Below are 27937 nucleotides of genomic sequence, written 5' to 3'. Positions count from 1 at the left end.
AATAATTTTAGCTAAATTTTTAAAAATTATTTTTATAAAATTTATGTTGCCATTTTGCCCTATAAAGTATAAAATAAAAATATATTTAAAAAATTATTTAAAAAAAAATAAAATTAAAAAAAATATATTAAATAAAGTTTTAAAGTTTTAAAACAAATTTATATTGAAAAAAAATATTAAAATAATTTTATTTTTTTTTTAAGAATTTTTTTCAACTTAAAGAAAAGTCTTTGAAAGCAAAAAAAAACAAATAAAGAAACGGATAAGAACAAATCACTCCGAAAACAAATTCAAATCGTAACCCAAATCATTTCCTTATCACTCACAATTAATTTTGTTCAGCCTGTCCTAAATCCATTTATTTCCCCGAAAATCACACACAACACACACGGTCGACAAGCAAATCGCCTCATCATCAACTCATATATCAAACAGATTGTAATTGAATTTCCACATAACAAACATTTAACAAGAGGTCATTATTTATCTTTTTTTTTTCTTTTTGTTGGAAATGTTTGCTGTACGATACGGATGTCTTTCACTCGTGCTCTCGAGACACCAAACATGACTATATTAAACGAATGAATGAAAAGGTATGGGAAAGGGCAACACCTAGTCAAACAATATTAACATTATACTCAGATTTATCTTTTTTTTTTCCTTTTCTTCGCACATAGCTGCGTTACCGAACAAACGAAGTGAAATGTGTTTAAGTAATTCATGAGTGTGTTGGTTTTCCTTCTTCTTAAATGAGGACTTTCTTCTTGCTTTCCCCAAAATGTAGACAGACAAACGGAGCGAAATGGGGGTATGTGAGTGTGTACAAGTATAATGAATGATTTATTACGTCCTGTCTAACCCTCGTTTTTTTCGACAGATACACTTTGCTGATTTTTGCCTGTTTTAACAACAATAACAGAGACCCGTGATAGTAGAAAATTTAGTAGTAGGAGAGTGTTTGTTGTTGTGTTTTGTGTGTGTGTGCGGAGAAAAAACATAAAAAAGTAGATGTAATTTATTTTCTTTGCCAGATATCCCGCAACACATGTGCTTAAAACATGCCTTGAGGAAAGGAAATGCGGAGGAAAAGTCAATGGTTCGTTCGAGGCTTTTACTTTACAGGTGAGTTAAAATTAATTTTGAAGCATTTAAATATATTCGAGTTAAAAATTCAATTTGTTTTTTAAATTTATAAAATTAATAAATAATTCAATTAATTAATTAAATTTTTAAAATAAATAATTCATTAAAATAATTTAAAAAAAAAATTATTATTTAAATTTCAAAAAACATTTTAAAAAAATTTATTTTAATTTAATTTTTAAAAAAATAATTAAGTTTGATTCAATAAATTTAATTTAAATTAATTAATTATTTTTATAATAATAACGGATTTTTTTAAAATTAAATTAATTAATTTTTTTAAATTGTTTTTTTTTTGAAACATTTTTTGTCAAATTTTTGAAGACAATGAATCTTAAATTTATGAAATTTATTTGTGAATTTTTAAACAATTTTTTTTTTAAATAAAATTTTTTTAAATAAAAATTTCATATGATAATTTTTTAAATTTTCTAAATTTTTTTTTTATTTTATTTTTTTTAATGATTTAAAATTGGAAATGTATTTTAAAATTTTGTAAATAAAATAATTAAAAAATAATTTTTAATTTTGTTCAAAAGCGGTAAAATTTTTCAAATATTTTCAGAAAATTTTTAAAATAATTTTATGACTTTCTTCAATGGAGTATCTTCAGAAGTTTCTTCCATCAATGTTGAAGTCAATATATTTTTCAGATTGTTACAGTTTTAAAAGATATTGGCATCCATTTCTCAGGTTTTCCTTTTTATTTTCTCCTCATCTATTTTTTTTCTCATTCGTTGCTTCAAGCTTATCCAAAAAATAAAAAAAAGAATTAGTGCGAACAAATTTTCGTCGTACGGAAGAAGAATCGACTGCCAAGCCCCCTTAAATGCTGTTCTAATGCTTTCCATTCTGTGTCAGTCTATTCACGTCTTTTCCAAAATGAGAAAACATTTATTACTATTCTTCGCTCCATCCACACCCATTCACTCACTTCTTACATCACTTTTTTCTGTGTTCGTCGTTCAGTTTTATAAATCGCATTCATGGAGGAGTTGTCAGGAAAATCGACACAACATTTATTTTCCATGTGATATGTTGAGAGCAGCAGCACGACGACGACGACGACGACGGGAGAAAAGGAAAAAGAAGATGGATGATATCAGGAAAAAGTCATTTTGCACGGTCATTCATAAAAATTTGTTTCATACTTATGTGGTTCAATAAATCACAAACTGTTTCGTCTTTTTTTCGTCGAATCGATGGCGAGTGCGGAGAGAAAATTAATGTGTTTGATTTCATTTTGGACAACAAATATTTTTTTGTGTCGACAATTTGGCAGTTTTTCGAATTGAAGAGGATGAGAAACCGACAGCGGATGATGATTTACGGGCATCATCAGTCTTAAATGGGACTCACAGTTCACAGAAAGGGCGAGATGGAGCACTTAACCAATAAATCTCGGGAAAAAACGGCGCCATAACAAAAAATATAAATTAAGTCCATAAAAAAATCTTCTCTCTTTCCCACAGGGAGCAATAATTTGTATCCTTTTTCCTATCCAAAACTCACTGTGAACGAAAAAAAGTGAATGAGATCATATAACAACACAATTTTTAATAGATTTATGTAACTTTTTTAGAATTGAATCTCATGTCAAGTTCCAAGAGATATTTTTGAGAACTTTGACCGGATGTGTCAACGAAAAATTGATATTTGACACAATTTTGTTACATTTTTGACAATTTTGGGATGTAATTTGACTACCATCTCCCTTGCGATTCCTCCGAAGGATAATAATTAATATGGCGCCATGCCAAATTTGTTGGGAGACAATTCCCATCGCACCCGCAGGAAGTAAAAATATCTGTCTTAAGATCCATAAAACAGAAGTTTATGGTCCCTCTGTCTCTTTAACGACAGACCAAATGTACATGAAATGAGTATTTAGTTAAGATATTGCCTACTTAAGTTCACATTTATCATTTTTTATTGCAAAATACAATTCATTAACATTGATTTATTTATTTCTCTATGTTGGGTATGGGCGAGTCGAAGGAAGAAGACGAAGGAAAGGAAATAACAAGAAAACCACAGGAGATTGTTTTAATGTGTAAAATATTCATGTTTTGGTCTGTTTTTTTGTCTTAAAATTTTTTAATTATTATTTCAAGATATTTCTTAATTATTATCTCATTTTCAGGTCCCGAGCATGGAAAAATATTCAAAAAAAAAAGTTTTCAAGTTTCAAGAATTTTTTCAATTAATTCAAACCAAGCATTAAAAAAATAAATAATTTGGAACAAAATTCATCAAAAAAAGGAAATTTTCAAGTTTCAAGAATTTTTTCAATTAATTCAAACCAAGCAAAAAAACCCAAAAGTCAAAAAATGAAAATTTGTCACTGAACGTTCAAGACAAAAAATTTCTTCGACATCATCTTACGTGTCGTCAAGTAACTTCAAGAGAAATATCAACGAACAAAAGGCCAACAGTGTCAAATATTAAGTGATGTTTGCGCCTTATTATTATTATTGTTGTGTTATGTTATTATTACCTACTTGGTAAGTGAGTGAGTGAGTTTGTGTGTGCGCTTTCATGTTCTCTGTATCAGATTACACAAAACATTAATTTTGTTTGTGGTTGGGAAAATGGATAAATGGTACGAGCGACAACTATAGCCAACGCACAAACATCAGTTGACTCTTTCGCACTCGCTGTCGCTGCTACTGAACTACGCGCGCGAAAGACGACAAGAAATTAAGAATGGCAGACAACAATCGGTGTACGGTATACGACGCGGAGAGCGAACTTGGCGAGAGAAAAAGAAAAATCAGCTGAGACTTGGCGCATGCACATGAAACGCGTATACGGAACACAAACAAACGCCGATGGATACACGATGGATACGAAAATGTTTGCGGCTCAGTTGATTATAGACATTCATAGTGTGCGGTAACGTCGCTTCTCATAGTTTTTTGACAGGAAAACACTATCGAAGTTTTCACGAAAAATCTTCCTTCGTACAGACACGTATTGACAACAACTATTAAGTGTTTGTTAATTGCTACGATTAGCCATCTCCATACACTCACGTTCATTGGATTACATCGCTCGCTTCGAAAACGAGATCAAAGGCGAATGTCTGGATTACAAATTGGTTATGACATCCGTAGAAACCAACAGCACGAGGATTAAAATTTAATAAGCACATAAAAAATAATGGGATTAAAATGAATAAATTTTCATTAAATAATAAATTAAAGTAAAAATCGAGTACATGTGAAAAAAGAAAATTTTCTCTCACAAAATAAATTGAAAAATTAAAAAAAAAAATTAACACACGAGTGCAAAAATATTAAATACAAAAAAAAAAAGAAAGAGAGAAAGAAAGGTGTTAAATATTAATTAATAATTGGATTGAAATTGGAAGCAATAATTACCCGTCACGACAATAATTGCCCCTCGAGTGATCAAAGCGAAAAAAGTATAAAATTAATTGTTCAATTATAAAAAATTGTAATTAAAAAGTGGTGTCGGGCGATTGAAATCAATGTTGGAAACATGTTAACGTCAAGCAATCAGTACATCAGACCGGAATATTTATCCCCGTTGCCCAATACGGTAAGTTTTTCCCCGAATTTTAACATTTTTTTAATAATTAATTTTCATAAGAGTTCGTGACATCAGGAATTTTTTAAAAAATTTTCATTTTAATAACTTAAAAATATTTTTCAAATATTTTTTTTTAAGTTTTTTGACTCAATATGATTATTGAGTCAATAATTGTTAATTTTTCGATTAAAAAAATATATTTTAAAATTTCTTAATTTTTTAAATTATTTTTTTAACATTTATTTTTATTATTTTATTTATTTTTTATTTTTATTATTTTTTTTTATTTTGTTAAAGTCAAAAAATGATCAAAAATGCATTTTTTGAGTTTCAAAATCTTTTCTGAACTATTTCACGAGCCTATCTGTCACATGTCAGAATTAACCTGTTGACGCAATTCCGTTTTGTCATTCCCCTAAACAAGCAACGGTAATCCATCACTCGGATTAAGACTTTCAAATATGTCACAATCGTGCAGACATTTATATTTTATATCTTATTAAGCGATTAAAAGACAAATAAAAAATTAAACACAAAATACTTGTAAATAATAAATAAACTTCAATCGGTGTTTTTTGTTTGTGTGTCGTGCATTAAGCAAGCAAAGCAGCACGTCGTCAACCATATTTGGCACACACAACTTTTGTGATGATAATTTATTACCATCATTATAAATTACCTGTCTACTGTTTTGTTTTTACTTTTCGTTGTTGTTGCTGTTTTTTTTTGACGCGACATAAATTTTCCTTCGTGAGGAAACTCTTTAGTTGAAGGTTTCCGAAAAAAAAGGGAGAAAATTTGTGTGTATTGATTAAACCATAAAAACGAGCGAATTTTTATGTTTATTTGTTTGGATTATTAAATTTTTATTGAAATCATAACTTGACTCCCCAATGAATTCGCTGCATGAACGAAGTAGAGAGTAACATCCATAAATAATAATCGTAAAAAAAAGCAACGAAGTAACAAATGGCATAAACGAGCCATCATAAGCAAAAGATACACCGCAATGCATTAGAGGGTCTCTGTTCTCGTTTTTCTTACATTTTTATTTTAAATAAAAAAAAAAGATTTACTGTTATTATATTTGCAATTTTTTCATGATAAATGGAGTCATAAAATTTTATGAGACTATGCATGCGACTATAAGAGAAATTTAACACAAAAAATTTATGTAACAATTTTTTTTTTAGAAGAGACCCCCTCGATTCGATTTCGCTCGTATGTGTGAGTATATGAGCTCCGGGAATTATTAGCGTGTTATCACACCCTTGCCAATCAAATAAATAAATAAATATTGTTTGATTGAATTAACGCCTTGCTACCTTCCTGTACAAACGCAAATTTCCATGCAAACAAATAAACATAAAAATTTATTGCTTCAAAAATGCACTTTGAATATTAAATTGGCAACATTTAAATTTGATTCCGTTGTTCCCTCAAGTCGTATATTTTTTTTTTCAGAATGAAATTCAATTAACACTTTTTTTTATTGTTTGATCAAGTTTTCAATTCGACGAATGAATGACAAATATTAGCGCACATGTCGAACGTTGACAAGATATTTGTAGGAAAATTCCTCGTCTCGGTTCTCGCTTCTCGAAAAGAACAAAGAGAACGCGAGATCAAAGTTTAAAATGAAATAAAATCACATTTCGACGCCAATCTATCAAAATAAAATAAATTTTAATGAAGACAATTAAGAGGCATCATGTCACACAGAGGCGTCACGGAGACAAACAAGCGCGCTACATTGGCTTTAAAGTGTTGTGTATTCATTAATTATTTAATATACTTAATTGATTGGCCACAATTCATGGTCGCAATTGTGGTTTATTAATGTTTTAATTCGAGTTCTGAAGTGACAATGAATGTGTGCGGCTTGGCGTGTGTTTTTCATGTTTCGTACTTTTTTGATAGGCAGGGAACTTTTGTCATGCCAATTATGTGTCATTTTTTGAAACGTTAGAATATTTAAAAAAAAAATTACTTCAAAAAAATTTTTTTTTTTTTCAAAAAATTAATGCTGCATTCAAATTTTTATTAAAATTTTTCACACGAAAATTTAAAAAAAAAGTTTTAAATTTCTAAAAAAAAAAATTTGAACATGTTTTTTCCAAAAAATTAAGAATTTAGTTCTGAAAAAAATTTTTTAACAATATAAAATCGATTAATTTTTTAAAAATTTTCTTAACGGAATTTGAAATTTTTATGAAAAATCATAAAAAAAATTTAAAAAAAAATAAAAAAAAATTTTGAAAATATTTTTTCAAAGAAATTAAAAATTTAATTTCAAAAATATTTTTTCTAACAATTATTTTTTAAATTTTTCTCAATTTTTTGTTTTAAATTTTATAAAAAAAAATTAAAAAATATCGTAAAAAAATTTACATTAAAAATTTTCAACTTAAAATCGAAAAATATCAAAAAGTTGTAAAATTTATTCACAATATCTCATTCAAAAAAATCATTTTTGATCATTTTCACCCATATAGAAGCGACCTATTGAATTGCTACAATAAAAAAAGCAATAACAATTAAATCATGAATATTTTTATTGACCTTTAAAAATTGTTTTGTTTTAAATTTAATTCTCATTTTATTGCCAATTCAATTATTTTATAATAATATCACTTCACTCTCGCGGCGTACATTCATTTAAATGCAAAAGCATTCAGATGACATGAATGAATGAATGAAGGACTGCACTCTCGACTGATTTTCCGCTCGATTTTTGCGAGTTTCAGTTTCGTTATTACTCAACCCTTTGGTTTTTAATTTTTTTCATCATGTCAAGTAAACGACGACGACGACAAAAAATTAAACAGTAGCGCGCAGACAGACATTTTAAATGCACAACAAAACAGACACGTTGTCAACTAATTAGATATTTATGTCATGTCACTCGGTTGTGTCTCTTTCTCTCTCTCGTGTCGTGCTCTTTTTCATATTTTACGCTGCTGTTGTTGTTTTTGTGGCTGAAATATAAAATAAAATAGTAATTATATTCATTTGTTTGAACAATACCGCATCGAAAAGTAGCATAGAGCGACGAAAAACGTGTGTGTCCCCGCAACAAAGCACACAACTCACGTAAATATAATTCAAATGAAGTGCCTGTCATTATAATTGTTTATTTTATATTACTTTATTATTATTATTTTATTGAATTGACACTCGAAACTTGAATTTCGAGAGAGTTGCCTCTCGTCAAAAGTGCTTTTTGTCTCACGAGCCTCAAAAAATTTTTTCATTCAGAATAAAGTTGTTCAGAAAAGTGGGTTAGGCATTTTAATAGTAGAAGTTATGATTAATAAATCTGCATTTTGCCACAAAACAAAACCAGCAGACGACGTTGTGTAGGTACGAGACAAACTAACGGAGACTTAATGCGGTAATAAATCAAAGTTGTGTTATAATAAATTGTTTCCTTAGATAGTCAAATAGGTAATTAAGTGGCTTGATTTATGTTATTAATTGATTCAGTAATATTTCTCTTTTTCTCTCTCCTTGTTAGTAATTGCCTGCATGATAAATGACGCGAAAATTAACAAGCGACAGTACAAGGGAGATGAAAAGTTGGAGGTGTGAAAGTTGTTTTTCAATCGTTTTCATGAGAAACTGATCATTAGAGAGAAGATTTTGTGAGAAAATGATCTGAAATTGATTTTTTAAAGATTTTTCATGAATTTTTAGATAATTTCTGAGAATTATTTTTTTTCAAAATTTTCGAAAATATGATTTTTAATTATTTTTGTAACTAAAAGATTTGTAAAATGATAAAATTTTTCAAAAATTTGAGTTACAAAGACTTTTTGAAAAGATTTTTTGTTTCAAAAACATTTAAAATTTCAATTCTTAAGTTTTTTTGGGCTCTTTAAAAAACACTTTTTTTTTAAAGTATCAAAAATATTTTTAAATTATTTTTTAACTATGTATTAAATTAAATTTTTAATTAAATTATTTAATAATTTTTTTTAAAATTAGGTATATGTATAAATTATTTTTTTAAAATTTATTTAATTAAAAAATTTTAAATTTTTTATATTAAATTTAAATATTAAAAAAATTTAATTTTTTTAAATTTAATTTTTTATTTTTTGAAAAATTTTCTTAAAAGAAATATTTTATAAAATAATTTTTAGATTTTTGATTTTTTTAATATGATAAAAAACGAAAATTGATTTTGAAAAAGTATTTGTAAAAAAATTGTAAAATTTTAAATTTTTTTTCTCAAAATGATCGTTTAAGAACAATTTTAAGCCATTTAAAAAGCTTTTCTCCAAATTTCTTTTTGTCAATGATCCAAACAATGCAAATCAGTGTACAAAAAATGTGTCTGAAGGTGAAAATTTTTTGTTAATGCGATTCGTGACACGTAATTTTTTATGATTATTCATTAATATTCCGCTCCAGCCCATAAAACAACACACAATAAACCTGTGTGACAGACAAAAACTTAAGTACTCCAGCATTAAAATTAACATTTAATTTATTATTACCAACAGCACTCACTTACAAAGTACACAGCTACTGTGCTTCACACCAACAACAACAAAAAATAATAAATTTTAGCAATAATTTATTGTTTTTAATCATAATAAAATGTGTAATGTGCTCCATTCTATTGTCATAAAATATAAAATAAAGCACAAGTACGAGCTTAAAATTATTTATCTATCCGAGTGACATGTCGTACTACACAATCGCGAACAAGCGATGAATGAACGGAACAAAGAGAATATAAAATACAAAATTATTATTATAAATTATTTGATATTAATGAGCCTTTTGTACTGCCATGCCATCAAAATTCAGTGCCGTGACATTTTTCCATAGCATATCATAAATTATATCGCATTTATTCGCATTGCCGAGGGAAAAATTAGTCATGGGCAAACGTGACAGGCAATAAAACTTTTGATCGACACACAATCATAAATTATTATACGACAAAATGAGTGACATCAGCGACAATAAAAGAGATTTTGTGACCTTTCGACAGTTAATAGCTACCCAAATTATGTCCTCAATAAAATCTATAATCTCACATCGCTTCATTTAGATTACAGCAACAAAGTTGGAAGTACAGTAGCGCAAGTTTTGCCATATTCCTGTCATAAATTCGGCTCAACCGTAATTAATGGTCACCTAAATCAATTTAATCTGACGTTCCGATTAAAAATCATAAAATTTTGTCGCATCGAACGAAAAAAAATTGTTGTCACCGACTTTAAATTACTGAAAATTACTTTAATCTACTTAAGGTCATTTTAATGTTTTTGATATTCTTATTCGTCTGTCGCTTTAAAGATTATTTATGACACTTGAAAATTGCCGCTTGCTCGTTTATTTACTCGATGCGGGAATTTTTAGCATTGTTGTCAAGTTTATTAACTTGCGTGCTGATGATTTGCCACCCAGACTAATTTCAAATTTGTTTTGCGCTTCCCACAGTTTTATTATTTCTTTCGAGATTTACTCAAATTGGGACAATTCAAAATATTTCGAGTCATATTTTTATTCATGATGATGATTTTTTTCGAGTCAATCTCTCAATCTTGATGATAATTTTAGTCGTCATCGTCGTAAAAAAAATACGACTCGAACATAAATTAATATAAATGACAGTTTTATCACAGAAATTCACTCAAGCAGTAGGAAAAAATTCGTGTTTGTGATGGATATTATTAATAAAATATCGTGCTGAACAGTTAAAATGTACATCAATTTCAATTAAATATGACATCAAATCGGCAGCAACAACAACAAAATAGTAGACGAACGAACGAAAAAAAAAAACAAATGAAATAAGTTTGTAACACTTATTGATTGAAATAAATCATGTTGATGTCTGTCTATTTGTGTGTCGTGTTTGTTATTTGGCTCGAAACTGTTGTCTTGTTGTCTGTACAAGGCAAAAATTATAATAATAATGAATGCTAATGTGTGTGTATGGCAGAGGGGCACGATGATTTAATGTTGAGTAATAATAATAAATATATTGAAAAAATAAAAAGAAAAAAAGAATGGATGACAGCTATAAACAAAAGCTCTTGTGTATAAATATAAATTGATGGTAAATGATTGTAGCTGTCTATCAAAATTGATGTGAAATGAGACCCCTTCAAGGAAATTTTTTTTCTTGCTGTCGTCGTTCGTGTCTAATGTTTCTATCAACATTTTTTTCTTTGCATCAATAAGAATAAAAGGGTGCCCATTTTTCAAAAATTTGCATAATTTTAACATTTTTCATGTTTGAAATAAAATATACAATAGAGGGCGCTTTAAAATTTCAGATAAAATAAAAATGATTTAAAAATTTTTCTAAAAATTGATTTAAAAAAAATGTTTTTTGAGAATTTAAGAAAATTTTTGAATATTTCAATAATTTTAAGATTTTTAAATCAATATTTGAAGTTTTTGAAAAATTTTCTGACACTTTTTCGTTTTTTTTAAATTTTATCGGAATATTTTTCAAAATCTGTTTTAGATTTTTTTTATTTCATTTTTTCGAGAAATTAAGAAAGTTTTCAACAATTTCATAATTTTTAAGACACATACATAAAAATTTGAAGTTTTTATTTTATTTTCATTATCCAGAGGGCGCTTTTCAGAATATTTTTAATTATAAATTTAACGTTCAATGAAAATTTAGAATTATGTCATAACTATAGTTTTTTTCTGAACTGAATAAATTTTCATAATGATACAGAATAATTTTTTAAATTTTTTCTTTGAAGCATTTTTAATCTCTTTGAAAAAATTACTTAAATAATGTCATTTTAGAATCTTTTAAAAATATATTTTTTAACAATTTTAATGTTTTTGAGTATTTTTTCTCAAACTTTAAAGCAACCAATTGTAATAAAAAGCTTCAAATTTCTCACAAAACTTCTTCTAAAGGAATTTTCCTTGACATTGAACTCTCATTCCATTGCGCACTTAACAATCAATTATCAAGGTCAATGCTCCTTTACCGTGAAACAAATTCATTTTTCCAATTTAATTGCCTTCTGGAACATGAAATCAGAAACACACAAAAAACATTACGACGACATTTACCAAAAAAAAAAAATGATACATCATGTTGATTTATGAACTAGGTTATTGCGTGAATCTCATTTAATATTCATAAATTTATTGCCGTAGAATTTAAATAAATCATTTTTCACCATCATACAGCGCTCCGACTCGTAAATAAATTTTATTTAGCAGAAAAAAATTATAATAATAATATGAAATCTTTTTTGGAACGGCAGTTAATAAAAAATCCATTAATTATTCACGAAAAAAAAAATAAATATGAAAGAAAATTATGACCAATTTTAACCTACATCCATACGTCGATAAGGCGTACACGGAGCGAGTTTAATCGAGAGCATAGAGTAGTCGGAATAAAATAAATAAATGTGAACATTAAACAGGATCACATAAATCACTCTTTTATAGTCGAATCGAGCCGAGAGTCGAGCTGCGCGAGTGTTTGGAGCACGATGGTACAAATTAGATCTCATTTATTATTATTATTGAGTCAGTCAATAAAAATAAATTTTTCAGATAAATTGGCAGCAATAGAATATCAATAGAATGAACATTAATGATGTAATAAACACATCAATATTTTATCGGCATTGGCAGATTAATGGACTAGCTGATTCAACATTCCGTCGTTATTGACTTATGGCACTGGAATATATCAAAAAAGTTTTTATTTTTTGAATATTAATCCGCACTTGGCGCTTGTTTTTTGATGATGACGCTGCGGAGATGAAACATTGTTAATCCTCGTGATTATTTTTCTCGAGTGTCGTCGGTAGCTGCTTTGAACTTTTATCTCGAGCTAAAAAAAAATTAAAGTGTAGAAGGAACAAACAAACAAAAAAAAACTTTTGATGGACATGTTAAAAGCATAAATTTTACACACTTTATCATTTAAGTTTTTTTTGTTGGTCTTTAAAGATAATCATTAAGCGAGATGATGATGAATAAGCCGACAGACAAACAGCGCACTTGAACTTGAAAAAAAAATTATTTTTATGAATGAATGAACTTCATTGTTTTATCGATCTGCTTGAAACATTAAACAGACAACAACAAGAATTCACCTGTCGGAGATGTCTGTCTAATTTAACGCTCTTTCGCGTCATTTCTAACGATTTTTTGTCTTGCCACAAGAACAATGCGCTGTGACAACAATAAATAAAATACAAAGAAACCGTGCAGCTTAATATATCATCTTCTTGTCACTTCACTCGCATGTCGTGCCAACCGAGCAGAGACACCCGAAGCTACTTTTTCTTCGCAACTTGTTTTCTTCTTCTAAGCAAAAATTGTACAAAATTAACGCAGAGAGATAATAAATTACTTCACGAATGCTGCGCATAGCTGAAGAGCAGACAAGCAAAATATAAAAGAGAAAAAATTAGACTTGACATGTGTTTACTTGAATCAAAACGGATGAGATGAAAAAACCGACGATCTTGTTAAAGGCATCCGACCTGATAATTGAAATAATATGAGAAAAAAAAAATGTTCAATGAAACTTAAGATCACTTTAATGTGTTTTTTTCATCTTAACTTGTGCTGTGATGGTTAATGAATGGTTCATTCATCTGTTTGTTGGTTCAGTTACTTGTACTTGGCTCTTTAAGTGTGTTAAATGGATGGATAATGAAATGAAGTAACAACAAAAAAAGTAACAATCGGCGTTTTTGTACTCGATTTGATATGGAAGTGATTGTTTGAAGCAGTAATTGAACATTTTTGTATCGACATTTACATCTTCGGAAGCGTTTTTGATACGTGAGAAGAAATTTCATGCTTAAATTTTTCAATTTTTGATAAATTTAAGGTAATTTTTTTTTCAAAACATTTTAATTTAAGACTTTTTGTTATTTTATTCATCATATTTTTTTTATTATGCTTTGGCGAAATTTTTAAATTTTATTAAATTTTTGATTTTTAATAAAAAAAATTATTTAAAATTTTAATAAATTTTATTTGTTAAAAAAAAAAAATAAAAATTTTGACAAAAAATCAACTTCAAAAAATTTCAAGACACAAAAATTTTAGTTTTTGTCAAAAATTTAAATTTTTCGTTTATTTTTTTTAAACGATTTTTTAAAATTTTTTTTGAAATAGAAAACTTTTTTTTAAGAGTTCATATTTTTTGATAAAAAATTTACTTTTTTTTTAAATTAAAAAAAAAATTTTTAATATTTTTTTTATTCAAAAGTAACATAAAAACTTTTCTCAGATCGCACGATTTCTTTAAAACAACTTCTCATTAATTTTCTAATTGCATTCCTTCCTTTGCATGCACATAAAAACACGTCATGTCGCTGCGCCGTTGACCATTAATTAGCATTTTAAAGCTCCTTTCGATGTTAATGTTAATATTATTATAAACCTACATATTCCGTCACCTCACTTAATTAATCACCTAATGAGCTACAAAATTTTACAGTAATTAGTTCCACAAACACTCAGCTTGCTTGGCATGTCCATATCCAGCGCAGATTGTGGGCGATGTTCGTTCGCTAAATTAAATATTTTTGCATTATAAATTATTTTATCGTACAATTTTTTAGGTAGTCTCGCCACGCGGTGTGCTGCAACGAAAAATAAAAAAGCTTAAATTAATGTAATAAATTTAACATAACCCGAACATAAATAAACAAAACTAACATTGGGAAACAATAATGCAAATTAATGTGTTGCCTATTTTATTCTCTGTGTTTTTTTTTTGTTCGTTGAATTATTATTATTATTTATTATTAAAATGTGTGTACGGGTACAGACAACAAGCACTGCGTTGTTGTAATAATAATAATATTATCGATGATTTATTGGCAGTTATTTGTGTGTTTGTTGGCAATATAATTTATGATACTTTGTTAATAATAATAATAATTTTCATATGAACGCGATGATGATAACACAACGATCCTTTTTATTTAAACTTGAATTTGTTTTTGACGTTCCTCCTGTCTGCTTGCTGATAAATATCTCAATTATCGACTGTAATTTTCCTTTCACCGATTATTTTTTTATGAAAAAAAAAATAATAAATGTTTTTTTATGTGTGAGACACGCAAAAAATGCAACAAAATTGCGTTCGATCAGCAGTATGTGAACGATGTTGGTTAATTATCTTGTCAAACTTGAGGAAATGAACGTCTTGATCTACTTTTAAATGAATGGTCAAGGGCTTTTACAACGAGAAGAATTTTTTTTGAGTTCTCGTTGGATAAAAATTTCTATATTTTTATTGAAATTATATAATAATTGTCACTTTTGATTAAAATTTATTAAATATTTTTTAAAATTTTACTCAAAAAAGCATTAAAATAAAATTTATTAAATTAAAAAAAATAAATAAAAATTTTAAAAAAATAAAAAAAAATTAATTAATTAATTATTTAATATTAATATTATTCAAAAATTATTTTATAAAATAATAATTATTTATTTTTTTTATTTATATTTTAATTTTTATTATTAACATTATTTTTATAATTTTTTTATAAATTTTTATTGAAATTTATTTGATTTTTAAATTTTATTTTATGAGAAAAATTAATAAATTTATAAAAAATTTGGTCAAAAAATAAATTTTTATGACTTTTTGAAATAAAGTTTAAATAAATTTTCTTTAAATTTTTATAAAAAAATTATTGTTTCAACAAATTTTCAATAAAAATTGAAATTTTAGACAATTTTCGACTCATTGTGTCAAGTTAACTTTGTTGTTTGAATGATTTTTTTATGACGAGTTGATTACTATGTCTACATAACGTACTTCTAACAACTTAATTACGCGAAGGAAACATAATAATTGAACTGATTCAATTAAACAAGTTAAAAACCTTCAGACATGCCTTTGTTTGTTTTGCTTTTTGATCGTTTCCCTTGCGATACACACACCTTTCTTGCGACTAATTAACGTCTTTTCTCTTTTATAACATGTCGTCTTATCAGCATCAACGATCAAATGTCACTTTCTTAACAACATTCTCCTTTTTCACATATTTTTTAATTACACGACAGCGACGAAGATGATGATGATGATGATGAACAATGTTGCGGTTCGTTGGTTACTCGCTGTACGATGACTGACATTGATAATATTATTTGCACACCTTTTGCACCTTTCACGTGTAATTATGCTCCGCATTTAACAAACAAGGCATCTGAAAAGAATGGAGTCATAAACCGTGAATTATTACTCTTATCGTTCATTGTCTGCGTTGGTGCAAATGATTAATGAACGAAGTGACCAAAAATTGCTCCGCATTTGTCAAAAAAACAAAAAAAAAAAAAAGAAATGATGATGATGTGTGTTGCGGGTTAATTAATATTAATGATGTTGATGTGTTTTTCGGACAACAAACAACCTTTCAACCTGAAAAATATTTCATCATCGTTCAACACACACAAAAATGGCTGTCAATTAAAACATTCGTCACCCTTGGGCTATTTGCCCCTCGTCGTCGACGTCGCCGTGCCATGGAATGATTGAGGAACGAAAGGAAATTAAAAACAATTCAAATGTAAATCAAATGCGATGTCGTGCAAAAGCCCTCTAGGCTCCCCTTCGAAATGTAACATGTTGTTGTTCGAATGAAAAGTGATAAATTGACATGCACTTCGGTTATGGACAGGCAACGTCAAGTAATTTTTGTTATTATGTATTTTATTTTGATGCACGGGCAGTTTTTACAAACAAAAGTTCATCAACAAAATGTTACAAAAGCGCATTTTTGTTCAATTTTTCATAGATTTTAATTTTGATGTTAAAAAAAAAATTACCCAAAAAAAAATAAATTTCACAATAAAATAAAATTTTAATATGTTTAAAAGTATTTTGAGACTCAAAAAATATTTTTTTAATAAAAAATTTTTATAATGAAAATTTTTAAATTTTAATAAATAAAAAAAATTTTAATTTTGAAAAAATTTTTAAGAAATTTAAAAAAAGCTTAAAAATTAATTTTTATAATTCTAAATGTAAAAGGAGTAAAAATAAAAATTTCTAAAGGTTTTTTGTTAAAATTAATAAATTAAAATAAATTGTTAAAATACAAAAAAAAATTTTTAATAAAAATAAATTAATTTTTAAGAATTTTACCTCATCAAGAAGCTCAAAAATTATTTTTTATAATTTTTTTTTATTTTAAATGTAAAAAATTATATAATTTAAAGTAAAAATCTTTTTTTTTTTCTTTAAAAATTAATTAGAAACAGCTTTTTGACGCCTAATTTAAACAAGTTTCATTCATTAAACATCTAAAAATACAAATTTTATCAACTTCCCATTACAAAACACTCGTTAAAACTCCGTTAATCATATTCAAAAGCATAATAAATTACATTCCATTGCTGTTTAACGTGTTTGTTTTGTGTGTTCACGAAAAAAAAAACTAAAATAGATTTTTATCGCATTTGCTGTCTTGTAAGCAAGCAATACTACTGTCGACAACTACACGACGCATGAATGTTTAGACAAGTGAATTGATCAACTCCGCTCAGAAATGCATGAAAAAGTAATTATTTTAATTGTGAATAAACATTTAATTTTATGAATTTAGACGCGATGAAAAAAAATCCGATTATTACCTGACATTCATTGAATAATTCATGTGACAGACTTGTGTGATTAAAATGTAATTTTTATCGCGGCGCGATTTTTCGTGGGAAAGAAAAATATTTAAAAACTCGAAAAAAAAAATCAAAATTCAGAAGACAATTTTAAAGTGATTAAAAAAAAGAGTACGAGACGCGCTAAAATGAGAGGAAAATATTTAATTATTTCCACTAAATTTATAATTAAATTTATGAACGTGCATTGCATGTCGTGCATGTAATTTCTGCTCTTTTCTGTCTCTTCTTCATTTCAATTCCAGTACAGCGAGAAAAAAGCGCATAAAAAAGAGGAAGAAGAACGTAGAAGTCATTTATTATTATTTTTCTTCTTTTTTTGCGCCGAACGACTGTCTACTGATGTGTTAATGACCAAAGTTATGAACATGTCAAAGAAAATTATAAATGCCTCTTTTCAGGGGCTGACACAGCATTCTCGTTTAACAACGGCGAATTCAATTTCAATGTACGCCCCTCGTGTAGTATAAGGCAATAATAAACGAGGTTTCAACATCAACTCAATTAATGTTAAAATATTTTAAAACAATATTTTGTATCGATTTCAATCAAGATTTTCATGCGTTGGTCGATACGTTCGCCTTATAAAATCGCCAACAGACCGACACAACGCAGCGTTTTAATATTTTGAATACACATAAATTGTAATTGATTTTATTTATTACTTTAATATGAATGATTTATAGTTTAATTATTGCATTTTACGGGCCCGTACGTTCACGAGACACGTTTAAATTCACGTAAAAAGAGTTTTTTTTTATTAGCTGAAGTCGTCGGTGTGTGTGTGCGCCTTTTTGCTATCGCAATGTTAATTTATGGTTTCATGTCCAACAAGCGTTCAATTTATTATTTTGTGCTGTGTGTGCATTGGAAAAAGAAATAGAGAGTCGAGTAGCAGCTAGTACATTTTATAAATATGCAACAAAATGATAAATTGACCGATATGAAACACGAAACAACGAGAGAAACACACGTCGTAGCACACACACACGGAACGGAGCAGAGGAATATTTATTATTAAAAAACTCAAGTCAGTCGGCAATTGTGTTATTTTACATTTTATTTATTGCATATGAATTGTATTTTGATTGTATGAATGAAAATGTTTTGAAAAATATCGTATTAAGTGTTGTTGGAATGGCAGGCGATGCTTATTTTGTGAGAAAATTCTCCAAATTTTTGATGAAATACGACTTTTCGATCATATCTTTATTAAAATTGTCAAAATAAATATCAACGGTTACATTTTTAAACTGACAGATTCAAAAAAATATGTTTTTTTAATTTAAAAAAATTTTTAAAAAATAAAATTGTTTATAGTTTGTTTTTTTTTAATTTTGTTTTTAATTAAAATTTAATTTTTTAAAAATATTTTTTTGTAAAAGGAAATTTAACGAATATTTTTTTGAACTGACAGATGTCAATCAAAAAAAATATTAAATTATTAAAAAAAAATTAAATTAAAATTAAATACCTAATTAAATTAAAATAATGAATTTTTTTACAAAAAAATGAAATTTAATTTTTTTTTTTTGATTTGACAACACATTTTGGGTATAAAATTTTATATAATCTGAACAAATAAATTTGTACAATTTTCTCACAAAATAACAGCGTCTAATAGGATGACAATTTATCTTGTTACCAACATATTCATTATTTGATACATTTAGCAACATTCCTGATCACGTTAACTCTAATCTCGGATTAATTCACACTCTGCACTTGATTAATTATTTCCGATTTTATTAACGCCCAATCATTTTTTTCATTGCAGTTTGACTCGAAAAACAGTCCGTTGGCGTTGTTAGCACAGACATGCAGTGCAATTGGATCAGATCAACCGAATCCCAAGTTACTCGCAAACATCGAAAAAAGTCAGAAAATGTCGAGCAACAGCAAAGAAAGTCGCGACAAACTTTCGCCCGGAAGTAATTCGACACTTTCAAACAGCAGCTCATCGGCAAGTGATACACCAAAATCTAGTTTTAAACCGTACGAACCGAATTTTCGGGAAAAGAATAATTCGCCCGAAGATCGCACACACAAAACTCGTTCGCCATCGAATGCGAAAAATGCAACGCTCCAACCGGCGGGTCCTCACATTTTGCAAAACAGCAACGGAAGATGCGAATCGAACCAAAGTGCCGCAAGTGTTTCGCGTGATTCTCCGGCAAATTTGAGTCGAAAGACCCCGAATGGCGGAGAAAAGGGTTTGAATTTGAGTCCAAATCGTGCCTCAAAAGGAAAAGAATCGCCATCGGAACGAACATCGAGCGAAAAGGCAACCGATTTATCCAAAGAAAGTAGCAATAGTAGTAGTAGTAGTAAAGTTTCTGTGCCAACGACTTCATCTTCTTCTTCTTCTGCAATGTCAGCAAATCCGTATCTCAGTAGTTTTACGACGCCTCCCGGATTCCCATATCCCATGGATTTAATGACGGCAAGTGCGTTACAACATCAATCCATGTTAAAAGCAGCTGCTTTAAGTCCATATTTGAATTACGCTCGAATGAAGATGCCCGGCGGAGCGGAATCAATGATGCCCGTTTGTCGCGATCCTTATTGCACGGGATGCGCATTGAGTCCTCACATGATGGGCAGTAAAGGAGCTTCGAGTGCAAATGGAACATGTCCCGCTGGATGTACACAATGCGATCATCCAAGTGCGAAAAATCCATATCCCTCCCTTCCAACGAGTGCTTATGCTCATGCTCAATTAGCGGCTCTCGCAGCAGCTTCTCAAATGCCCTACGTGTGCAATTGGATAGCAGGCGACTCAAATTATTGCGGAAAACGTTTCGCAACGTCAGAAGAGCTTTTTCAACATTTGCGCACGCAACATACGACAGGCAGTATGAGTGAAAGTATGATAAATCCCGCCATTGCTGCAGCAGTTGCTTCGGGAATTCCTCCGACACATCCGTTATTCCAAAGAGCATATCCGTCGCAACAATTGAGTCCTTTGTCGACGGCGCGTTATCATCCGTATGGCAAACCAAGTTTACTTCCATCGTCATTACCCTCGAGTTTAGCGGGACTTCCTCCCGGATATCCTCCGTCATTAGCGCAATACTTCTCCCCTTATTCGCTGTATGGACCTCGATTGGGATCGACGCATCCTCCATTGTAAAACTCTTTTGGCGAAATCCCCCGAAATACATATCAATCGTCGTCTTTTTACCCGAAAAATGTGGTTTCTCTGCCTTGTTACGCAATATTAAGAATAGAAATGACTGTCAAAAATCTTAAATGTACTCCGCTTTTCCTTTCTCCAATAAGAAACTTTTTTCTTCTCGTATAAGACTTAAAACGATAAATAAATTTAGTTTAAAATTAAATAATTGGTAAGAGGTAACAAAAATGTAAAAATTTAATATAGAAAAAAAAAAATATTTTTAAACGATTTTTTTGTGAATGTGCGATATAAAAAAAAAATAAAATTGTAATTGTAGGTTATGAAAACTCAAAAATAAAATTAAATTAAAATAATTCAAATTTAACACCTTTTTTTCGCTCAAACGCAAAATGCAAATCAAAGAAAAGTCCTCCCACTAAAAAAGGTAAGAACAATTTGCTAAAAGTGACACGAGCAGCTGCTTCTGACATTCGACGTGCAGTTTTCTGTTCAGGTATTTACTTCAAAGAGCGAGATGAGGAAGAAACGTCGAGAAGTTCGCTAAATGAAATAATTTTAAATTATATTTCAGATTCATGCAAAAAATTTTTAAGTAAGAAGAAAGCTTGTTGCCATTTTTTTAAATAAATTTTTTACTAAATTTTTGAAAGATTTTCGTTTTTGAGGGTTTTTAATGTCAGTCTGTTTAATAAAATAAATATTTTTATAAAATAATTAATTTCAAATGCTTCAAATATTAAATTTTAATCATCGTAAGAAAATCGTAATTAAAATTTTAATTTTCATTAAGAATTTAAAGATTTTTTTCGACAAAAAAATTAAATAAAAAATTTTTTTAAAAAAGAAATATAAAAACTAAAATTAATTAATTTTTTTGATGTTTAAAAAAATTAATTAAGGAAGTAATTTTAGTTAAAATTTAATTAAAAAATTAATAAAAAAATTGTTTTAATCAAATTTAAAATTTTTTCATAAATTTATAAGTTCTAAAGGCTTCCGACTTTAACTTTTCAATTTTGAAAAAAGAAAAAATCGTAAGTAAAATTTAAAAAAAAAATATTTTTCGTCAAAAACTGAATGCTTTTCATATTTTTTATTGTTGAAATTGTATAATAAATTTTTAATTTTCAATTTTAATTAAAATGAATTTTTGATTAAATTTTTTAATTAAATTTATTTTTTTTTATTTAAATAAAGATTAAATTTCAGTTTTTATATTATTTTTTGACTAATTTTTTTTTTAAAAATTCTTTGTTGAAAAAAATTTATTTAAACAAGAAAAAAAATGCAATTCATAAAGTTTTGAAATGCGCTTTTGTACTTCAAATTTTTAATAAAATTTTATATTTTAAGTTTATTCTATGAACATTACAAAAGAACTTGCAAATGACATAAAAGTAAATTGAAAAAAGTAAACTTTTTTAATTTTTTAAATGTTTTTTTTCATGTTTTTGTGCGTGCAAAAGACGACACGATGAAGAAGGGTTGAAACGTTTCATTCAAATGAATTGCCTCACTTTGTTGTTGTTCAACAGTGAAATAATTTGAGGCCGAAAAGGAAGATGATTATGCTCTTGGCGTCGTTAGCATCAAGTTATGAGCCAATTTCGACGGTAAGGTGTCTCGTTCTTCCTCCCTTTTGTTCCTTTGTCTGCACGAAACAAAAAAAGTTCAACCTAAGAAGCAAATTTCGTAAAACGATGCGATGTTGCACGATGATAATAATAAAGATTAATAATAATATTATATTTTACAAAGTTGAAGAGCACTAATGCGCGTTATTTATCGCTGTAAACAGGTAATTATTTGAAGTAAAATGTAAATTATAGTGCTGTTGAACGTGCACTTTATAATAATTTACACAGTGTTTTTATGAGACGTTTTCTCTTTTTTTTATTTTTTGCACATTTAGCATCATCAGAGAGGTAGGATGATGATATTTTATGTGCGATGCATGCGATGTCTGACATAATTATGTGCAGGAAAAAATTGCAAGTGAGTGAAAATGGAGAAGAATCGTCGTCTTTTACGTCAACCTCACACAACGTCATGGCATCAACAGCAAATTAACGATTCGCAACACTCGCATGACCCGACACGATATTAAATCATCACCTGACTTGTTCAAATTAATTAATCAAAGCACCTGCATTTTCCATCCGAGAGTCGTGTTTGTGTTTCGTTCCTCGAAAAACACACAGTAAATTTGCGTGCATGTGACAACTTTGCAACCTTTCGAGTGAATTTTGTAACGAACAAGAACACGAAACTTACGGTCAAGTAACGCATTCGGTTAAAAGGTAACAAAGTTCAGTGTGTCAACATGCTCGAGTGTCGACCACAGCAAATAAAACGACAATGCTGTTGAAAGAGAGGCGTAATTTTGTGTGGCCTGCTCAACTGTGTGGCAAAGATCAGGCGAACTTTGGGTTGATATTGGCGAGAAACACGTGAATAAGTAGTTTGACATGTGACATGCAAGGATTTTAATTGGATATCGTTGAATACGGTTTTCAGAAAATATTTTACGAGGTGAGTTTCTTATTCAAAAATGAAATTTTTTAAAAAAAATATCAGAAATGTTAAAGTTTATTAAAAAAAAAATTAAATTTTGAAAATGCTTGGTTTGAATTAATTGAAATAGATTTCAAGTTCAAAAATTTGTTATAAAAAAAAATATTTTTTCAAAAATTAAAATATTTTGAACCCTAAAAAATATCAAAAACGAAGCTAATTCAAAAATTTCTCTCTCTCTCTTGCTCAATAAAATTGTCACTTAAATCAATCAAAACATTTGAAACGCAGCAAAGACAAAAAAAAAATCGAGAAAAATTTAATTCAACTCTCAATCACACATTGCCATGTTTAGAAATCAGGCATTTCAACTCCGCATAGCTTCGTATACACATGACACAAATGTCAATTACATTACAAATGTTACAAGTTGAAAAGAGTGACAGCTGCCTTTATTAATTATTACTTATCAAATTGGCATGACACTTAAATAAATATATATTGAGTCCACACGAGAAGTCAATTGATACACAATACGCAGATTCATGACAGTAATTTATGAGCAAGAAGAAAAAAAATATATAAAATTATTTATTTTCATTTCAACATTCACAACCTTCAACTATCATGCAATTACAATCTTAATTGTTTCATATCATGACGCTGTTGTTAAAATAAGCTGTCAAAAGGAGTTTTGTGTTTATAATAAGAGTTGTTAATAATAATAATAATAAATTGTAAATATTAAAATTAAAAAAAAAATGAATTTATAAAAAGATCGACAAGTAGTGATAAAGAGACCATTAATTAAACACAGAATATAACTCGTACGAAACGAAAAAAATGCCTTTGAGCAATAACTAGCAATATTAAATGGCAGTCAATGTGTATAATTTGCATATTAAATACTTGACTTTATTATCATGACTCGACTTCGTTCGAATCAAATTAAGTCCAGCATGTATACGGGCAATAAATTCATAAATAAAATAAAAAAATAAATATAAAATAAAGTAATGAGAAATGACAACGAGTTTATTATGTGCTGCTTGTCGATATAATCTGTCATTATTCATTGAAAATTAATTTTGATGCGTTTTCGTTGCAAACACACAGGTAATAATTAAAGAACCGATTATTTTTCTCTGCGTAACGAGGAAGGATTAGCAAGAATCTCACGCAGAAAAGATTACCGGAGGGAAAAAGAGGATGAGGTCAAGAGATAAAGTTATCAATAACTGTCAAGCAATTAATTATCAATTATGAAGTTTATTTGCGATAAGTGTCAAGTTATGGGGGATTGCATTTGCATGTTAATTGCATTAGTAATTGCAAATAAAACGGTGAATAAATACAGAAATGGAGGCTAAAAGCGATCGCATGACAGTCTGTCGTTCGTAATGAAGATTAAACGGGTGCTGATGAGGGGTTTTAATTTCAATTTAATATTTTCTTTTTGCTTTGAAGAAAGAGTTAAGTAGATTAAAAGAGATTTTGTTTATTAAAACTTAACCTAAAAAAAATTATTGAATTAGCAAAAGAGCGATTTTCAAATTTTGAACATTCATTTTTGAGTTGATTTGATCAATTTTGATTCATTAAGATAATTTTTGTTGGGATTGAGATTGTTTTAGATCTTTTTTGATGATCAAAACAAAAGATCTAAAATGATCGTAAGATCGAAAACTAAAGATCTAAAATTTAGTATGATTTTAGATCTTTTGTTTTGATCTTGAGATAATTTTAGATTTTTTGTAACGATCTTTAAACTCGACTTGAAGGTATTTTAGATAAAAAATTTCAATTATGTCAGAAAAACAACAAATCAATCGTTAAAACTGATAAAAATCTACGGAAAACTCCTTTTTGCACTTCCATCTGTCTTCGGTTTGCATGTCAGATCACAATTGAGGCCAAACAACAACAGCGCGCAACCATTTGAATAATAAAAAATTATTATTACTACCTTCTACTTCATTATCTTAACGTTATAATTATTCCGCCAAGTAACTAATTTACATCTCCTCTCTACCTTTTCACAACAAAGTAAATAGCTGTGCACAACTCGAACAGCTAACAGCGAAAAGAAAAAAACCTGAAGTGTTAAATCAATCTATTTCAATTTCAAGACTGAGTAACGTTAAAAAAATTATTTATATTTATGCGCATTCATTGCCTTCGCCGTCGTCGACATACACAGCCCATGATTAATTTTTAATGACATAAATAACATTATTAATATTTGCATAATAATATTAATAATAATAGTTCTGTGTCTCCATTTCCAACAGCAGAGTGTCGTTCGCAGTTGCACTGCGAGCAAATATGTGTCTAAGACCCGTAATAACCGTAACCGTCATATGTTTAGATACACGTCGAACTCACTGTAATTTATTTGTATGACTAGCCATTAATATAATTGCATGCTTACAACTTTACTACAACGCAGTCACACCAACCATTATACAAATTCATACAAATAAATTGAGAATTTACCGAGTAAGAGAGACTTGGAATTACTTTTTGCTGTAAGCGTGTAATGTAACTAATTATAAACGAGACACTTTAATATGCAAATAATGATCTTGTCAACAGATTTTGTACTAAATTATGTATAATATCGTTGTTTGGATCATTATATCGGCGATTTGATTGGATTAAATTATGTGATTAAAAGAGAGTTAAAGAAGAAGAAGAAGTCGATTGAAAATTTTCAGCTGTAATTTGTGATCGTTTATTGAATATTTCATCAGGAAATTAAAAAAAATAAGATTGCAAGTGCATTTGCGAACGAAACGATGAAGATGTTAAGATAATGAGAATTTTTAATGTGAACGAGAAGGCCATTTACTTTTCGGAATGCGGCAATGATCGTTATTGATCGCTTTGATCTACAATGTTGCTTCAGGGGAAATATGAAGCATTGCAAAAAAAGGAGCAAGTCTCAAAAAAGATTTTGCTCTTTCAACCGTATTTTCATATTTTTCCATTTTCAAGCTTGAGAACCATCCAAAAGACTTCCAAAGACATTTTCTTTAACTTTTGTTCAATTTCAAGCTTCAGAACTAACAAATATGCATTTAAAATGAAAATTACGTATTTTTTACGTTTTTTTATTTTTTAATTTTTCAAAATTAAGAACCATCGAATAGACGTTTAAAGAAAAAAAAAATGAATTTTTGATAAAATTTAAGCTTTTTTAGTTTTTCTTCATTTAAAGTTTTTAAAAACAAAGCAAAAAATGTTCGTTAAAAATATTTATGCAACACGATATTTCAACTTTTTATACAAAATTTTGTTCTTTGATGAAAATGTTTAAAAACAAAATACCCATACCTTTCTAAAAATCTCATTTTAATGAAAAATCCTGCAAAAATTCTCCTGTAAAACGTCATTTTGTGTCATTCAGTCAATTTTTCCATTAAACTTTGTACATTAACTTTTTTCGTTCTTTATTTTACCTGTCAAAATCACTATAATTGTCAACAAATTTTTTGCTGTAACACTGTCAAGCACTCTGCGCTGTGACATGTTAAAACCACACTCGCTCGCATATCAAACACACACACACAGGAGAGTGAGATAGGAAATTGAAATTCAAGTTGTCCCCATGAGACTCGATGAATTGCATATCAAAAGTGTAAATAAGTGAGTGCACGCATCAGGTTTTTTCCGTATTTCCTTTTTTTTTTGCTGTCGAATAAAAAAATTTTTATTTTTAACATAAATTTCAATTACGTTACATGAAAAAATGTCACGATAACCGCCCGTATGACTTGAGTGAGTGATAAAAGGAAGCGCAAATTGGTTTTGGTGTTTGTCATTCGGCTGTGCTCTGAAAATGTCATGCGATACCGATGTAATGTGAAAGCGCATCAAATATGGAAGAACGTCAACGACGACGAAGACGGAGCATTTTATTACGTTTTGCTATTTTTTTTACGACATGGAATGCTCTCTTGTTACATGTGATATGAGAAAGCAAACACAAACAAACAAACGAAGAACGTTACTTGAGATAGCATTAAAAATTGCTCTCCAAGGGGGGATTTGTTACATTTGTAAAGGTATTTAGTTACATTTTGTGTTCTACATTTGAGTGACATGAAAAATTGAATTTATTTGTGAGCTCAATCGTCGTCGTAGCAGTGACTACACTCGTCGCGCACTTTGAATTGTATCTTTGGACTCGACGCCGGGAGACGAAATGTCACTTCGTTGCCAGATGTGTCGAAAGTGTACACTGAAAAAGGAGAAATTCGCATGAAAAAGGGCTTTTTATGTCACTTTTTGAACATGATGACTTACATTCAACGCCCGTTTCGTACACGGAATTGAAAATATTGTTCCAATCTCCGCAAAATTGGGTCGAATTACCGAAACAATTGGCATCGCAATACTTCTCATCGGATTTGGGAAAGAGATCTGGATGGGGAAATGCATTCCCGCAATAGCAATAATGTCTAAAAATACATTTTTCACTTGAATTTTCAGCTTTCAAAGAAGATAAAGCTCTTACAATGACATTCCCGCGTACATGAATCCGCTGTCAAGACACGTATCAACACATTTATCGACGGAATTGTAACGATATTTCTTCACAAAGCCTCTAAACATGCGATTTTCTTCCAAATCTTTGAAACATCCTTTGTAACGCCCTTTGATAGTTTGCATTCTTTCGATCACAAAGAGATTTCCCGTCGTAATTTGCTTTCCAGATGGCGAATGAAGCTCAAGTTTCTCCAAAACTTCTTCAATATGGCTTATTCGTTCGCCCAAACGTGCTGCTCGAGTCTCGAGAGTCGAATCTGCTTTCACAACTTTGTTTTCGATGTCAGTAATTGCATAGTAGCAATGATTACTGATGACTAAAGAGACGTTTAAAATTAAAATACTAAAAATTAACAAGAGAGACATCGTTAA

The 27937-nt window shown here is 28.8% G+C and overlaps 2 protein-coding genes across 3 annotated transcripts; one reads left to right on the top strand and one right to left on the bottom strand.

The window, feature by feature from the left end:
* Positions 1 to 4042: 4042 nt before the first annotated feature.
* LOC134831039 (zinc finger protein Elbow) lies at positions 4043 to 20714 on the top strand. Of its 2 annotated transcripts, none has more exons than XM_063844674.1 (2): positions 4043 to 4707; positions 19139 to 20714. In XM_063844674.1, the coding sequence occupies exons 1-2, from the start codon at positions 4648 to 4650 to the stop codon at positions 20492 to 20494; spliced, it is 1416 nt and encodes a 471-aa protein (XP_063700744.1). In that variant the 5' UTR covers positions 4043 to 4647; the 3' UTR covers positions 20495 to 20714. The 2 variants fall into 2 exon arrangements, with proteins under 2 accessions (XP_063700744.1, XP_063700745.1); XM_063844675.1 differs by lacking the exon at positions 4043 to 4707 and adding an exon at positions 7660 to 7791.
* A 6008-nt stretch (positions 20715 to 26722) lies between these two features.
* On the bottom strand, positions 26723 to 27937 carry LOC134831842 (sialate:O-sulfotransferase 1-like). Its single transcript, XM_063845665.1, has 3 exons — positions 27534 to 27937; positions 27323 to 27477; positions 26723 to 27257 (listed from the first exon to the last, which is right to left on the bottom strand). The coding sequence occupies exons 1-3, from the start codon at positions 27929 to 27931 to the stop codon at positions 27145 to 27147; spliced, it is 666 nt and encodes a 221-aa protein (XP_063701735.1). The 5' UTR covers positions 27932 to 27937; the 3' UTR covers positions 26723 to 27144.

This window comes from Culicoides brevitarsis, chromosome 2 (assembly GCF_036172545.1).
Source record: "Culicoides brevitarsis isolate CSIRO-B50_1 chromosome 2, AGI_CSIRO_Cbre_v1, whole genome shotgun sequence".
NCBI classification, from domain to species: Eukaryota; Metazoa; Arthropoda; class Insecta; order Diptera; family Ceratopogonidae; genus Culicoides; species Culicoides brevitarsis.
The sequence above is the reverse complement of the archived record's forward strand: the minus strand, read 5'-3'. Positions and strand labels throughout refer to the sequence as shown.